Source organism: Canis lupus (genome assembly GCF_048164855.1).
Source record: "Canis lupus baileyi chromosome Y unlocalized genomic scaffold, mCanLup2.hap1 SUPER_Y_unloc_5, whole genome shotgun sequence".
In the NCBI taxonomy this organism is placed as follows: Eukaryota; Metazoa; Chordata; class Mammalia; order Carnivora; family Canidae; genus Canis; species Canis lupus.
This window is the reverse complement of record NW_027326473.1, coordinates 143,980-160,636: the sequence shown is the minus strand read 5'-3', so window position 1 is coordinate 160,636 and position 16,657 is coordinate 143,980. Positions and strand designations below refer to the sequence as shown.

General features: G+C 38.7%; 1 protein-coding gene across 1 annotated transcript in view; it reads left to right on the top strand.

Annotated features, from left to right (window-relative positions):
- The window catches only part of LOC140629714 (BCL-6 corepressor-like), a 72,027-nt gene extending 57,771 nt beyond the window's left edge, over positions 1-14,256 (top strand). Inside the window, exons 9-12 of the mRNA XM_072819293.1 lie at positions 8,249-8,394; positions 11,088-11,165; positions 11,372-11,531; positions 13,122-14,256. Coding sequence (XP_072675394.1) covers positions 8,249-8,394; positions 11,088-11,165; positions 11,372-11,531; positions 13,122-13,413 — 676 coding nt within the window. The 3' untranslated portion in view covers positions 13,414-14,256. The remainder of the gene's footprint in view (positions 1-8,248; positions 8,395-11,087; positions 11,166-11,371; positions 11,532-13,121) is intronic.
- The last annotated feature ends 2,401 nt before the right edge of the window (positions 14,257-16,657 follow it).

Below are 16,657 nucleotides of genomic sequence, written 5' to 3'. Positions count from 1 at the left end.
TTGGCTGTCATCATTTCCTTTTCTTTTGTTTCCCCGTAGTTGTCAATTTCTTCCTTGATTTCCTGGTTAACTCATCTTTCTTCAGTAGTGGGTTCTTTATCCTCCATTTATATGTCGTCTTCCCAATTTTTTTTCTTGTCATTGACTTCAAGGTTCATAACATTGTGGTCTGAAGATGTGCATGGCCTGAGGTCAGTCTTTTTTGTAGCTGTTGAGGCCTGTTTTGTGACCTAGTATGTGATCTGTTCTGGAGACTGTTCTCCATGTGTACTCAAAAAGAATGTGTATTTTGCTGCTTTAGGATGAAATGCTCTGAAAATTCCTGATTAAAACCATCCACTCCGTGGGGTCTTTCAAGCCGTTATCACCTTGAAGATTTTCTGTCCCTTAAATTGCCATTAAGTGGAGTGTTAGTGTCCCTTGCCATTATTATATTATTATCAGTAGTTCTTTTATGGTTGTCATTAACTGGTTTATCTATTTGATTGATCATATGTAGTTTGCATAAATATTTATTACTGTTAGAACCTTTAGTTGGATTGTCCCTTTTTTATTATTATGCAGTATTATGTGGTGTCCTTCTTTGTCTCTTGTTACAGTCTTTGTTTTAAAGCTTATTTTTGCCTGATATAAGTGCTGCTGCTACATTACCTTGAGAGAGGTTTCTCCATCCTCTCACTTTAAATATGCAGGTATCTTTAGATCTGAAATCAGTCCCTTGTGGCAGCATAGATGGGTCTAAAATAGTTTCTTATTCATTATGATACTCTGTGTCTTTTGACTGGAGCACTTAATCCATTGACATCCAGAGTAATTATTGATGGATGTGGGTTTAGTGCCATTTTAATCCTTGTTTTGCCATTGTGTCTGGAGATTTTCTCTCATCTTTTCAGTAGTCTTCCTCTCTTGGATTTGTTGCTTTTGGTCTCTCCATTCGACCGAAAGAGTCTCTTATCAGATCTCTTGCAGGGCTAGTTAAGTGGTCACAAACTCCTTTAGTTTTTGTTTGTCTGGGAAACTCTTTATTCTCCTATTCTGAATAATAGCCTTGCTTGATTGAACATTCTTGGCTGCTTATCTTTGAATATCTGCATACTTTGAATATCTCATACCACTGCCTCCTGATCTGCCAAGTTTCTGTGGACATATCTACTGCTAGTCTGATAGGTCTTCCCTTATCAATTAGGGAATTCTGTTCTCTTACAGCTTTCCTCACTATATTTCACAAAATTAATCACAATTGTCTTGGTGTTGGCCTGCTTTTGTTCATTTTGATGGCAGTTCTGTGTGTCTTGGATGTGGATGTCTATTTCCTTCCCTATATTAGAGACATGTACAACTGTGGTTTCCCCAAATAAATTTTCTGCCTGCTTTTCTTCAGGGATTCCTGTATTCTGGATGTTATTATATTTGATGGATCCGTTAACTTGCCTAAATCTCTTCTCTTGTTGTAGAATTCTCTCTCTATTCTCTTCACCTTCATTATTTCCTATGTTTTCTTTAATTTGTTCTTTTGCTTCTTTAGCATGCTGTTCATTGCACTGACTGTTTTTGATTTTTCTTTATTGCATTTTTCATTTCTGACTGCTTGTTATTTTTTTAACTCTGCTGACTCTTGGGTAAGGGTCTCCCTGACATCTTCTGTTGCTTTCTGAAGGCCAGAGAGTAGTCTTAGGCCATTGTTTTATATTCTCCACCAGACATATTACTTATAACTGTTTCAGGTAGCTCTGACACCTTATCTGATTCTTTTGTGTGGATTGAATTCCTCACTCTTGGCATTTTTTCTAACTCTGTCTTCATCTCTGTGTTAGAAAAAGCTGTTTTTGTTTTCCTCCTGAGAGTTATATTCTATGAAGAAGAGGTCATGTATTGTCCAGGGCCTTTTATCCAGGGAGTATCTCTGGCATGTATGTGTGTGCACACTGCTGCTCTGTTTTGGCTGCTCTGTCCTTCAGGCTGGTCACCTGCAAGGGGCTCTCCTTACTTGCAGTGGGCATTGTTTGGTTCTTGGCCTGAAAGTGCTGAGTTTTAACTCGGTGTACTCTGGTCTGCTTGTGAAGTGAGACCTGGGGCTTGGTGTAAGCAGGTTAGGCAACAAGGGTGGGTGCTGTGCTGCTCCCCACAAGTGGCTCCATGGTTATGCCGAGAGGCAATGAAGGGAGATGGCACCTGCCAGTGCCTTTGTTCCTGGAGAGTATCTCCATGAATGCTGTCTCATAGGGCCATTCTCTAACAGGAGTGAATAATCTCCCCGCTGTGTGCCTCCATGTATCCTTTGGGTGGATGTTTCAATGCTGTCGGTGCCCGGGTTGTTTGGCTACCTTCCCTTGAGGAGCAGCACAAAGCCTTCGGGGCTCTATCCCAGCCAAACCCAGTTCACTTTTAAAACTCTAGGCTTTAAGCCCTGCTGCTTGCAAGAATTCAAGAAATTCAGCCCGTCTAGTTCTCCCAGCCATTGGCTTTGGGGAAGTGTTCTCCTTGTGTGTTCCCTGTGTGCTTCTGCATTTCTCACCCTTCTCCATGGCCATGGGTCCCTGCCCTCCACAGCACCTGGAGTCTCTCTTCCCTAAGCCATGTCTCTGCACTTCCCATGTTCCTTAATCTGGCTTCTTCACTCCCTGTAGTTCTGGAGTTTGTTCTCTCAGTCTTCAGCTTGGCTTCTGGGACACTTAGAATGATTTTATAGTTATCTGGTTCTGTTCATAGGATTAGGTGAGCCTAGGGTTCTCCTACTTTGCTGCCATCTTCCTCTCTGCCACATGGAAGATTTTTGATTACTGAGTCAATCTTTATCCGTTACTGGTCATATTTTCTGTTTTCCCTGAGTCAGTCTTGTTAGTTGTGTGTTTCCAGGACTCATCCATTTGTTCTGGGTTATCTGATTTGCTTATACATAATTGAGTATAGTAGTCTCATATGATCCTGTTTCTGTGGTATCAGTTGAAATGTTTCCTCTCTCATTTCTGACTTTTTTTGGTTGCATATTCTTTCTTTTCCCTAAGTGAGCTAAAAGTCCGCATATTCAAAAGTGAATTCTTTGTTTTGTTGATCTTTTTGGTTGGATTTTCCTAGTCTCTTTTTCACTTATTTTTGTCCTCTGATCTTTGTTATTCCTCTCTTTCTGGTAATTTTGTCTAAGTTGTTCCTCTTATTCTAGTTCCTTGAAGTGTCATGTTAGATTGTTTATGTTAGTAGTTTCACATATTTATGCATTTATCTCCCACCAGCAGTGGTTCCCACCAGCAGTGGTTGCTTTCTCTCCATAGCCTCCCCAACACTGTGTTTCCTGTGGTAGTGCTGATTTGCATTTCCCTGATAATGAGAGATGGTTAGGTGTTTGTTGGCCATTGGGATATCTTCTTTTGAAAAATGATTCTCTGGTTCTCACATTCTCTGCCCTTCTTTCAATGAAATTATTAGTCTTTTTGACTAATAATTCTTTATATAGATTGGACACTAGGGATCCCTGGGTGGTGCAGCGGTTTGGCGCCTGCCTTTGGCCCAAGGCGCGATCCTGGAGACCCGGGATCGAATCCCACATCGGGCTCCTGGTGCATGGAGCCTGCTTCTCCCTCTGCCTGTGTCTCTGCCTCTCTCTCTCTCTCTCTCTCTCTGTGACTATCATAAATAAATTTTAAAAATTAAAAAGAAAAGATTGGACACTAACCCCTTATTGGATATATCCTCAGCAAATATCTTCATCCAGTCAATAGGCTCACTTTCTGTTTTGTTTATGGTTCCCTACTCTATGCCAAGATTTTTAAAATTTTGGTGTGGTTTCCAACAGTTTGATTTTTGTTTCTATTCCCTTGCTATGGGAAGTTGAGGGTTTTTTTTTTTTTTTAATCATGAACGGTTGTATGAGATGTACTGATTTTCATCCTTTGTTTTGCTTGTATGGTGCATCACACTTATGGCTGACTAATTTGCAAATATAAAGCCATCCCTGCATCCCCTAAAAAAGAATCCCACTGATTGTGCTGAGAGATCCCATTGGATCCCCATAATATTTATATACCTTGATGGTGTCCTGTAAATACCTTAGGTTTTGTTCACTTTTCTGAATTTTTCTGTTGCTGCTTTGACTCAGGAATGCAAATGGCTTGTCTTTGTGTTCATTTATTCTTTCTTCTGCTTGATCAAGTTTGATGGCAAACCTTTCTAGTGAATTTTTCAGTTACTGTATTGTTCATGTCTGTGCTTCTGTTTATTTCTTCTTTTATAGTTTAGTTTCTCTTTGTGGATATGTTCTCATTGTACATAGGCATCATTCTTGATTTTATTCTGTTGTCTGCCTTCTCTTTTAGCTGATTGTTCATCTTTGGGTTGGTTATTTTGAATTCTTCGTCAGGTATTTCTTAAGCCTTTTCTTGAGGGCCATTTATTTTCTCGAGTGAGCCATGTTTTCTTGTTTGTGTGTGTGTGATCTTTGCAATCTTTTATTGGCACTTCATTTGGCATTTGGGGGAAAAATCTGTGTTTCTCAGTCTTTTCAGAGTGGCTTCATACAGGGAAAGACCTTCACCAGTCAGCTTTAGTACATCATCTGAGGCCCTCTTGGACTTTGTGAGAATAAGTGTTTTCTTGAGTTGTACATGTAGTTTCCCAGTGAAAGGTGCCTCTGTTCTTAAGACCCAATAATCTTTTAGTGTCCTCTCTGTGGTACAGCAGGCTCTCTGGTCTCTATCCATTGGTCATTTTCTTACTGTCAGTTCCAAAGCATGGGCTCTGATATGAATTGTGTCAATCTAAAAATCGTATGTTGAAGCCTTTAGTCCTAATGTGACTGTATATGGAGATGAGGCCATTAGGAGGTAATGGATGTTAAATGAGGTCATAAAAGGTATGTTTCTATCCCAATAGAACTGTGGCCTTATAAAAAAAAAAAGTGGCCATTTTCCAATTCTTGTGAAGAGTGTGTCACTAGAAAAAATCATCCAGAATCCTTACTAATACTTTCGAAGGTTCCAGAACTATAAAAAATAAGAATAGTTTAAGTGTCTCAATCTGTTTTATTCAGTTAAGGTAGCCTGAAAAGTTAATACAGCACTGAAAGAATGCCCCATTCACTTCAGTGTTCTGAATCAGCCACTACAAAGCTAGAGAATTTGACACACATTCCACTCTTACCTTTCTTTGTCTAGGGAGAAGCTGGGGTTTTATTCCCTGATTATCCTTGCATTATGCTGAATGAGGATACTATCACATGTAAATTCAACACATTTTCTTACCTACTTCATTGCTGCTCTTATAATGTTAAGTCAGTGTTTCCATGGGACAGTGTGAGCTTGAGGTTTCCAATTTCTCCATCTTGTTCTGGTCACTCAACTGTGGTTTTAATATAGTCTTTATCAAAGTCTCAGCATTTTTGGATAAGTTGAAAATCCATCCTAAAATTCATATGAAATCTCAAGGGACCTCAAATAACAAAAACTACCTCATAATTAGCAAATCTTTTGTCTTGATTTTTCCTGATTCCAGAATTCACCGTAAAGCTACAGTAAGCAAAGCAGTATGTTACAGCATAAAGGCATATGTATTGAACAATGGAATGCAATAGATAGAGCTGAAATAGACCATGGCATACGTGGTCAAGTGGTCTTCTACACATATTCTCAGACAATTCTGAGAGGTAGTGGGATATTATGTTGGCCAGTGTTTTGTTTTTCATAAAACAAAACAAAAGCTTTGTTTTGTAGAAGCTTTCTGATCCCATGAAGCCCATGTAGGCCCCGTAAGTCCCTCTCTGCTCTGCACGTTATGCCTGGATTCAGCAGTTTCAACCTCACACTTCTCATTGCCTCTCCTCTAACCTCCAATTTTGGACTCCTCTTCGACAGTTATGGGCAAATTGGAGACCTCCCTCTGCCTACTCTTCCATGTGTGTTTCTTTCCATCAGCTAGCTAATAGAACCAGAGCACGAAGTCTTGGCCAGTCTTCTAATGGTCATGTGGCTCAGAAGAGCCTCCAAATATGAAGGTTTACACATGCACAGCATTGGTTGAGACGCTGGTCTCCATAATTTATTTAAGTAAGCATGCTTAAAGGATAAGTTAGAAAGTACTGCAAGTACAGAAGGCCACTGTTGGTTTCATGTAAGACCTGCTGTCATAACCCACATTCTCAGAGCTGGCCCCCATCCTATCCTTGACAATGTTTTATCAATCAGAGGCCCAGGTCTGAGGAACCCGGGAAGTGTTTCTGGGATTCTGTGCAGAGAGAGCTACTACAAGGCAAGGCCTGACATTTCTGAAATTAGCAAAAACTGAGATGTATTTGATCTGTCACATTTCCAAAACAGCATTCCTTCAGGATGAGACTGCAGGCAACATTCCACAATTGAGTAGATGTGAATGGGAAGATTTTGTACTTTCGTGAGAACTCATCACAGTAAGTCTCAGTTCAGGCTAACTTTAGAGAACTATTTTTTTCTCTTTCCATCATTTCCAGAGCATCAGGGTCAGAGGGGTTGGTCATTAATCTCTGTGAAGGTTCTGGGTCTAGCTTCCTCAAGAGAGTTTACACTAATCACTGATGTCTGTGATCTGGTTCTTTAATAAGGGGGTAGGCATTTGTTATTTTTAGAATTTTCCATTTAAATTTTGGGTAGTTAACATACAGTGTTATATTAGTGTTTCAGGTGTACAATAGCATAATTCATTCCTTCTATAGGTCACCTGAGGCTCCTCACAAGTAAGCTGTTAGTCCCCATCACTTGTTTCACCCATGCCTCCACCCACCTCCCCACACCCACCTTCCACACCATCAGTGTGTTCTCTCGGGTCAAGAGTCTGTTTCTTGGATAGACTATCTCTCTCTCTCTCTTTTTTCCTTTGCTCAGTTGTTTCTTAAATTCCACATATGCATGGTCATACGGTGTTTGCCTTTATCTGACTGACTTGATTGTCTTAGCGTTATACTCTCTGGCTCCATCCATGTCATTGCAAATCGTAAGATTTCTTTTCTCTTTTTTCAACATTTTATTTATTTATGAGACATACACACACACACACAGAGACAGAGAAAGAGGCAGAGACATAGATGGAGAGAGAAGCAGGCTCCATGCAGGAAACACGATATGGGACTCAATCCCAGGACTCCAGGATCACGACCTGAGGGGAAGACAGGTGTTAAACCACTGAGCCACTTAGGCTTCCTGCAAATGGTAAGATTTCATCCTTTTTGGTGGCTAAGAAATATACCATCATATCTTAGAGTGTACATGTATCTCTTAGAATCTGTATTTTTTTTGTTCTTTGGGTAGATAACCTAGTATTACAATCACTGGGTCATAGGGTGATTCTTTTTAACTTGATGAGGAACCTCCATACTGTTTTTTAGTGTTGCCGCACTGATTCCCTTTCCCACCAACGGTGTAAGATGGTTAGCTTTTCCTCGGCATTCTCACCAATATCTGTTGTTGCTTGTGTTGTTAATTTTAGCCATTCTGACAGGTGTGAGGTGATATCTCACTGGAGTTTTGATTTGCATTCCCATGATGTTGACTGATGTTGAGCACCTTTGCATGTGTTGTGGGCCATCTGCATGTGTTCTGTGGACAAATGTCTTTTCGTGTCTTCTGCCCATTTTTTAACTGGATTATTTGTCTCTTAGGTATTGAGTTTGGTAATTTTTTATTTATCTTTGCATACTAGCACTTTACCTGATATGTCATTTGCAAATATTTTCTCCCATTCTGCAGGTTGCCTTTTATTTTGTTGATCATTTCCGTCCTATGCAGAAGCTTTTTATTTTGTTGAAGTCCAGTAGTTCATTTTTGCTTTTGTTTCCCTAAAAAATGAAGTCTCTATAAAAACTGAATACCAATTCTTTGTTGTATTGGTTTCATTTTCATTATGGTGGGATTTCTTCCCCCTTCTGTTATTAACCTTACATAGTCTGTCACTGCTTGATGTCCTTGAATGTTTTCACTTTTGTCTTGAACTAGGGTCTTGAATTACAATAGATTTGCATTTGAGAATTAGTTCAGAAATAATTCCTTCAAAAGCCATATAATGGACCTGAAAGAAATAAGAGTATTTATCACCTCTAATCTTGGGTGTCACCATATCTGTTTCCTGATCTGCAGAATGACTCAACAGTACATATTTCTTGGTGAAATATCACATACTGTAGGACGCTTATCATGCATGGTACACACCCACCTTCTGTAGCCTGTTATTAAAGGAAACAATGTAAGAAGTATGTGTGCACACTTTAATCCACCTGCATGTCTCTTCCTAGGCCACTCCATGATGCAGTTGAGAATGATCACTTGGAAATTGTCCGCTTGCTCCTCTCCTATGGTGCTGACCCCACTTTGGCTACATACTCAGGTAGAACCATCATGAACATGACTCACAGCGAACTTATGAAAATGTTTCTGGCAGGTAGGTCACTTCAGGAAACAGGAATGGCAAAGTTTAAGAAGTATTCTTTATTCAAATTCAAATGGTAACTGATTTACATTTTACTAAGAAATTAAAAAGCTTTAGATTTTAGGACAGCAATAAGGTTGCCTTTTGTGTGGTATAAGACAGTACTCTACTTAAGCTAATTAGTTTGGTGATCGGCTATTGCTTCTACACTTACTTTGGCCAACTTGTACTAATGTTTACAAAGATTTCCTAAATATATACATGTTCTACATGTGCATTTTTAAGTTAGGATTTTTTGATACATTATTTTATTCAAATACCAGTCTGATCACACAGGGTCCAAGAACACTAAAATAATAAGCCACATAGAAAGAGATGTTAAAGGTTGGTCTTCAAACATAGCCAATGATGTTATGCTTGCCTGTGACCTCGCCAACATCAAACCACATCCACACCTTGGTGGCCACCAAACCATTCAGTAGAGCTTCCTTAACCATGAGCTGTTTAAAGCTACCAGTTTGAGCACTCTTGACAATTTTTTTCAAGCTCTGAATAGCTGTAGGGATCTCAGCAAGGGTTGGAGGAACCAACTCAATAAGCACAGTGCCAAAATGTGGCCAGTCAAGGCTCCCAGTAAGTCACAGCAGCATTCTCCAGCACCAGAGCCTACTCAGCGAGGTTACTGACAACCTGGGCATGGTTCCAGATGGAAGTAGGTGAGGTATTTTTACATATCAAGTCTGGGAGATAGCAAAGATTCATACATCCCAGTCTTGAAATTTTTAGGGTGATTCCATTACACAAAAGCTGTTGTTTAAGGCACAGTCATTAGAGGATCCCTAAAACACAGCACAAGTTTTTCATAAATGCGAGGAATGTGTATAAATTTTTTTTCATTCACTTACTGTCAAACAATGCCACTGACTCAGATGGTAATAAACCCTCATTTATCTTAAGTTAGTCTTATGGTGGAAAAAAAAACATGTTAGTGTCAAAGAAGAGAGAGGGAAATGCAGCACTTCTTTCTTTTTGCAGAAAGAAATTACTTTTTGCTAAGTAATTCTTAGCTTGCAATCTGGTGTTTGTGGTGTGCTAGCTACTGTTAGAGGTGGCCCATATCTAGCGAATAGCAGTGATTTGGTGTGTAGATTCTTGCCAGGTAGAGCCAAACTATTCTTTATTTGTTTGAGAGTTGTAGCAATGTGCAGCAAGAAAATTCTCTCAGATATGCAGGAAATGACATGCTAGCCTCTTGCGAATTCATAGGAGAATGCCTCCAACTCTGTTTGCATTATTTTCTATCAGCAAGTTTTACTGTTCTTTTTAAATTCATTTTAATTGTGGTTACAAACATATAACTTTAAATTTTCTTATATATTAAAATTTTTTAACATTTAAATTATTTATTTGAGAGAGACACATAGTGCATGAGCAGGGCGAAATGGGGAGGACCGGAAGAGGCAGAGGGAGAAGCAGACACTGCTTTGAGCAGGGAGCCCAATGAGTGCCTCCATCCCAGGACCCTGGGATCATGACCTCTTCTTTCAGTGTCATATCCAAGAAATTATTGGATTGCAATTTTTGAGTCTTTTCCCCTACATTGTTACAGTTTTAGGTCTCATGTTTAGGTCTTTAATACATTGGGAGTCATTTTGTGCCTACGGTGGAAGGTAAGTATCCAGCCTCATTCTTGTTTTATGTATATACAATATTCCCAGGACTGTTTGTTAAGGAGATGGTCCTTAGCAGCCTTGTCAAGACCTTTTCACAGTTTGTTATCAGCATTCTGTTCTTTCCCACTAGCCTATATGCCTGTGTTTAAGCCGATACGATACTGTCTTGATTCCTGTTGCTTTATAGTATGATTTGAAATCAGAACTGTAAAGCCACTATGTTTGTTCTCTTTGAAGATTACTTTGGCTATTTGGCATCCCTTGAGATTCCACATGAATTTTAATATAGGTTTTTCTATTTTCGAAACAAAACAGTGTCATTGGGATTTTGATAGAGATTGCATTCAATCTGTAGTTTGCTTTGGGTTGCAAATTTAAAATATTAAATTTTATAACCCATGTGCATGGGTTATGGATCTCTTTCCATCTATCTGTACTTTCTTAGAACTTTGAAGCAAAGTTTTATAGTTTTGAGTATACCAGTGTTTTGCCCCCTTGGCTGATTGAGTACTTACTCTTATTTTTTTTATTGGAGTTCAATTTGCCAACATATAGCATAACACCCAGTGCTCATCCCATCAAGTGCCCCCCTCAGTGCCCATCACCCAGTCACCCCCACCCCCTACCCCCTCCTTTCCACCACCCCTTGTTCGTTTCCCAGAGTTAGGAGTCTCTCATGTTCTGTCTCCCTCTCTGATATTTCCCACTCATTCTCCACTTACTCTTTTTGGATGCAATTGTGCTATTTTATTTTCTTGTAGGATTGTTAGTGGAAAAGCAACCAGTTTCTGTGTTTTGCCTATGTATCCTGCAACTTTGGTTAAATTGTTTTTGTTGGGTTTTTTTATTTTATTTATTCATGAGAGACACGGAGAGAGAAGCAGAGACATAGGAAGTGGGAGAAGTAGGCTTCCTGCGGGGAGACCGAAATAGGATTGGATCCCAGGACCCCGGGATCATGACCTGAGCCACCCAGGTGTCTGAAATCATTTTAAGTTTTAAAAAATCTTGTTACTTTCGTTCCCTCTTCAGATTATTTCAGTGACCTCCGGGGTCACAGTGATGATGAGTTTATTGCCCCTTGGGAGTTCTATGGAAGCTCTGTGTGTGGTAAGCAGTATGATTTTTTTTTTAAGTTTACTGGGAAATGAATGTATTACATAACATTTCTCACTGGTGTGGGTGAAGGGTAGCTGGATGGTGGGTGCTACAAGCAGAGATCATTAGGAAATGTTCTCTGCTTCTCTAGAATCAATTAATAAGACGTAAAATCTTGATGGAGTGTACTGATTCCTTTTCTCTTTTCTTTCCATTAGAACCAGATGAAAAAGCTGGACATAATGTTTTGGCAAACCCTCCGGGACCAGAGGACCAGGATGATGAAGATAAGGCTAACAACAGTGATATGTTTGAATTTGAATTTTCAGATAGCCCCCTCTTACCATGTTATAACATCCAAGTGTCTGTCTGTCAGAGGTAAGCATTTATATCCTAGGATTGAAAAGTATTGAGTGTTGGGTTAGCTGGGCCTGAAAACCCTTTTAAGCCGAGGAGAGTGGGTGAGTGCATTTTAAGTGTCCATGAATCTCACTTAATGATCCTGTCCTGAAAAGATTAGCTATTCATAGTGGGGTCACATGGATAGTGCAATATAAACTGTCCCTATGAGAATACTGCCAAGGCTAATAAGACCCCAGAGTCCAAAGCATTAAAGTTGTGATTAACTGGAATCCACAGAAGAGTTGGTCCCTAGGATACCTCAGTACTACATACTAGAGGCTTGGCAACATGCCCTTATATGTACCTTCTTAGGCACACGAAGTGTACTTCACTATGTTGTTAATCTCCCTTTCCTAATTGTGATTAGGAAAGTCATCATTCATGGTTCCTGGAATCTTTGTATATAAGATTTGCTTAAATCCAGTCTTGCCCTCATTGTGGAGCCAGCAAGCCCTGGTAACCAGTCTCTCAGGATATCCATATCAACAGACCTGTGCTCTGCTGCATGTTAACAAAGATCAGTGAATATTTTCAACCTTGGTTTCTCAAGTTATGAGTATGCCTACTATTATAAGCCATGAATTTTATTAGTGATCATACATATATGTAGACATATATCTGTACACATACATATATATATGTATACTTAAGTATATGTGTGTATGCATGTATGCATATCGCAGGATATATTAAATAATGTGACAATTTGCAAAAACATCAGCCTCAAAAGACGTGAGTAATGGGGCTAGAGATATGTGCAAGGGACAAAACCCGAGGTAGCCTTCTATATTTGGAATGCCCTATTGTAGGAAATATCAGAAAGGGAGACAGAACATGAAGACTTCTAACTCTGGGAAATGAACTAGGGGTAGTGGAAGAGGAGGAGGGCTGGGGGTGGAGGTGAATGGGTGAGGGGCACTGAGGGGGGGCACTTGATGGGATGAGCACTGGGTGTTATTCTGTATGTTGGCAAATTGAACACCAATAAAAAATAAATTTATTATTAAAAAAACACAGGCAGTTGATTAACACACACATACACACACACACACAGAAAAGAATGCCCTATTGTGGCAGAGGGGGTGAAGAGATCAAAAAGATGTTTGTAATCAGTCCTCTTTGGTTGGGACACAAACTTCTCTCAGTGACTATAATGGGACACATTGTGTTATTAACTAGAATTATTATTAACTAGAATTGTGGTCAGAGCTGAGTGAGTAGGACTTTGCCTATTTTTGTCAGCAGTGAGAACAGTAAAGTGGCATGTTGATGAGTCTTGTTATGATGTCCCTCTTTTATAAAAATGTTTTGGTCTTCTCTAGATGAGAAGCCAGATGAGTCCATATTTACTTCCACTACAAGCAGATGCTTTTGCTCACCTAGACAGAAGACTGTTTGTTGGTCCCTGTGTGGTCATAGGAAGAAATGGTAGGGGTGGAGGTAGAAGTGGAAGAAACTGATGCTTTTGTTAGAGCTATACACTGGTTTACTGGGGATGCTAATTAATTACCAGAAGAAATTTTTGTTTTACCAGAAATTTGAACCCCTTTCCTTTTTATTTTGTAGGGCGCGAAACTGGTTTTTACTTTCAGATGTCCTTAAAAAATTGAAAATGTCATCCTCCATATTTCGCTGCAATTTTCCAAATATAGAAATCATTACAATTTCAGAGGCAGAATTTTACAGGCAGGTTTCTGCAAGTTTCTTATATTCTTGCTCCAAAGAACTGGAAGCCTTCAATCCTGAAAGCAAGGAACTATTAGATTTGGTTGAATTCACAAATGAACTTCAGACTCTGCTTGGCTCCTCCATGGAATTGTTAAATCCTAGTGACATGGCCTTGGAGAAGGACGACTGATGAGCAGCAGTATAGTCGCACTGTGGACAGGTGGTGTTGTGTCAATTCCATGCATATTTGTTCAAAATACAACTGTTTCTTTAAAAAATAAAAGGACACTTTTACTTATGAAAATATCTGTGCTTTATATAAGACTCCAGTTGGAAGACTTTCGTTTTATTTTTTATTTTTATTTTTTTAAGACTTTTGTTTTAAATTAGTTTGTATGAAATTGCTGATGTGTCTTACTTCTAAATGTACAGACGCTGCTTTGGAAGGTTCATTTTCACTTGAAACATTGTTTCTTTTCCTTTCTCTTTAAAGGAGAAAGTTAATTAGGTAAGACCCGCTCACATGAGACTCTTTTTCATACAAATGCCTGATGACAGATTGTCAAATATCAAAGTGAGGCCATCAAATTGAAAAGGTGTTTGGAAGAACACAATTGGTGAGGGCACTTGAGGTTGTAACTTTTTGTTTTATTTACACAGTATATGCTATTGGCCATATGTATGCTTTTGGATATAAATCAAATTAAGACAACACCCTCACACAGCAATTAATTATATAAACTTCCTATCCTACCTTAAAAGCTACAGTATTAGTTTCATGCTTCAACTGGATTCTTTTTTGTATAATATTGTCTTAATAAAGAAGACTCTGACCTATTTTTCTGTCTGCTATTCAATATTGAAAATTAACTGGAATTTGCACTTAAAAATGTGCAGAAAATGCACTTTTTCTGAATGGGGTATTTTCAACTCGCATTTTGACTTTTACAAGAAAATCCTGCCTTTTTAACAGCTTTATTAAAATGTCCTGAAGAGGCAATAAAACTATTGAATAAATGAGAAAATGGAAGTATTTTGTGTTTGTGTTCCTAAAATACATGGTTTTTAGTATTTAAGAAAAAATACTGGTGTTCAGATTCTTAGCTTATATAAATTTATAGCCTCTGTAAAACCAAAGCAAAATGAAGATATCCAAGGAAATACGCTCTGGTTATGATCTTGAGTCCCTCCTCACCCCCTGCCCTAAAATCTCAACTCTAGGAGTGTGCACCCTATGCCTGCATACATACATATAAATGAACACAAACGTGTTATTTAGATAAACATTCTTCAGCTCCCCAATTTTTATTGTTGTAAAATATATATGTTCTAAAATTTACTATCTGAACCATTTTCAAAAGTACGTTTTTTTAAATGTACAATCATAATGGTATTAAATATAATGTGCTACCATCCGTCCATCTCCACCATCCATCTCAAGAACTCTTTTCATCTTGCAAAACAAACGGCTAAACAATAGCTGCCCATTCCTCCCTACCATACTCCCTCGTACAATATTCTCGGTCTCTGTAATTTTAACTCTTCTCCGTATCCCATAAAAGAGGAATTACGCACTATTTGCCCTTTTTGTGACTACTTAATTTCCCTTAGGCCAAATATCCTGAAGGTTCGCCATGTTCTAGCACATTGCAGAGTTTCCTTGCTTTTTAAGGCTGACGGACATTCTATAGTACATTCCAAGCATGTTTTGCTTAACCATTCATCTTTTGAGGGAACCTGGGTTGCTTCCATGCTTAGCCACTGTGAACATGGATGTAACTAACCATTCAAGATCCTTTAAAATTCTGTCAGGGGGATACCTCAAAGTAAGAATTTCTGGTTTATAACATAATGATAGTTTAATTTTTTTTTAGGGACCGACATTCTGTTTTCCATTTTTACATTATAGCCAACAGTGAACATGGCTCCATTATCCACATCCTCACCAACACATGTGTTGCACAAATTGGTTTAACAATATGAATCCAGTTTGTTGTCTGTTGTCTGAGCTTTTGGTACCATATCTAATTATTGCTAAAAACGATGTCATGAAGCTTTTGCCCTACTTTTCCATCTAAGAATTGGCAGTTTGAGCTCTTGGGTGAATTTTGAACATGGTGTTTCTTTAGGCCCCAACTTCATTCTTTTCCACGTTAGGTATCCCATTTTTTGAGCACATTTGTTGAAAACAGTCATTTCGTTGAATGGTCTTGGCCACCTTGTGGAAACTCATTTGACCAGGTATTTGAGGACTTACACTGGGCTTTATTTTGTCCTATTAGTCTTTACAACTTTCTTCATGCAGTACCACTGTTTTGAGTACTGTAGCATTCGCACTAAGATTTAAAATCAGGAAATGTTATACTAGCCCTCCCCTTCAGTTCTGTTCTTTCTCAAGGTTGTTTTGGAAGTTCATGGTCCTGTGAGATTGCACATGAATTTTAGGATGAGTTTCTGTTTCTGGAAAACAAAACACAAACAAAACACATCTTTGGGACTTTGACATAGATTGCACTGAATCTACATAGCTTTGGGTATCATGGGCAGCTTAACAACATTAACTCCACTAGTTTATCAGCATGGTTGGTCTTTCCACTTACTTGTGTCTTTAATGTCTTTCAGCAGTATTTCACGGTTTCATTATACAGTTCTTTCACTCCCTTGGTTAGCTTCATTCCTAAGTACTTACTCTTTCTGATCCTATTATAATTGGAGTTATTAATTTTCTTTTGGTTATGCTTACTGTATAGAAATGCAACTGATTTCTTTTTCATTTAGGTGTGATAAACATACTGTAAAAGTGTCAGGAGTAGAATATAGTGACTCATCACTTTCTACGATACCCAGTGCTAATCACAACAATTACCTTCCTTAATACCCATCACCCACCTTGCCTATCTGCTACCCACTCACCTTTGGTAACTAACCATCCGTTCACTAGGGTTCTGAGTCCCTTAATGATTTGTCATCTCTCTCGTTTATTTCCTTCTGCTTGTTGATATTGTTTCTTAAATTCCATTAATCAGTGAAATCACATATTTGTCTTTCTCTGATTGACCTGCTTTACTTAACATGATACTCTCTAGCTCCACATTGTTGCAAATGGCAAGATTTCGTTCTTTTTTAAGGCTCAGTAATATTCCATTATAAAAAATAAATTTATTATTTAAAAAATAAATAATAAAATTATAAACATAGTAGGAAGAGCTATATGCCAATAAGCTAAGCAATCTGGAAGAAATGGACGCATTCCTGGAAGGCCACAGACTACCAAAATTGGAACAGGAAGAAATAGAAAACCCGAACAGGCCAAAAACCAGGGAGGAATTTGAAGCAGTCATCAGACACCTCCCAAGACACACAAGTCCAGGGCCAGATGGCTTCCCAGGGGAATTCTATCAAACGTTTAAAGAAGAAACCATACCTATTCTACT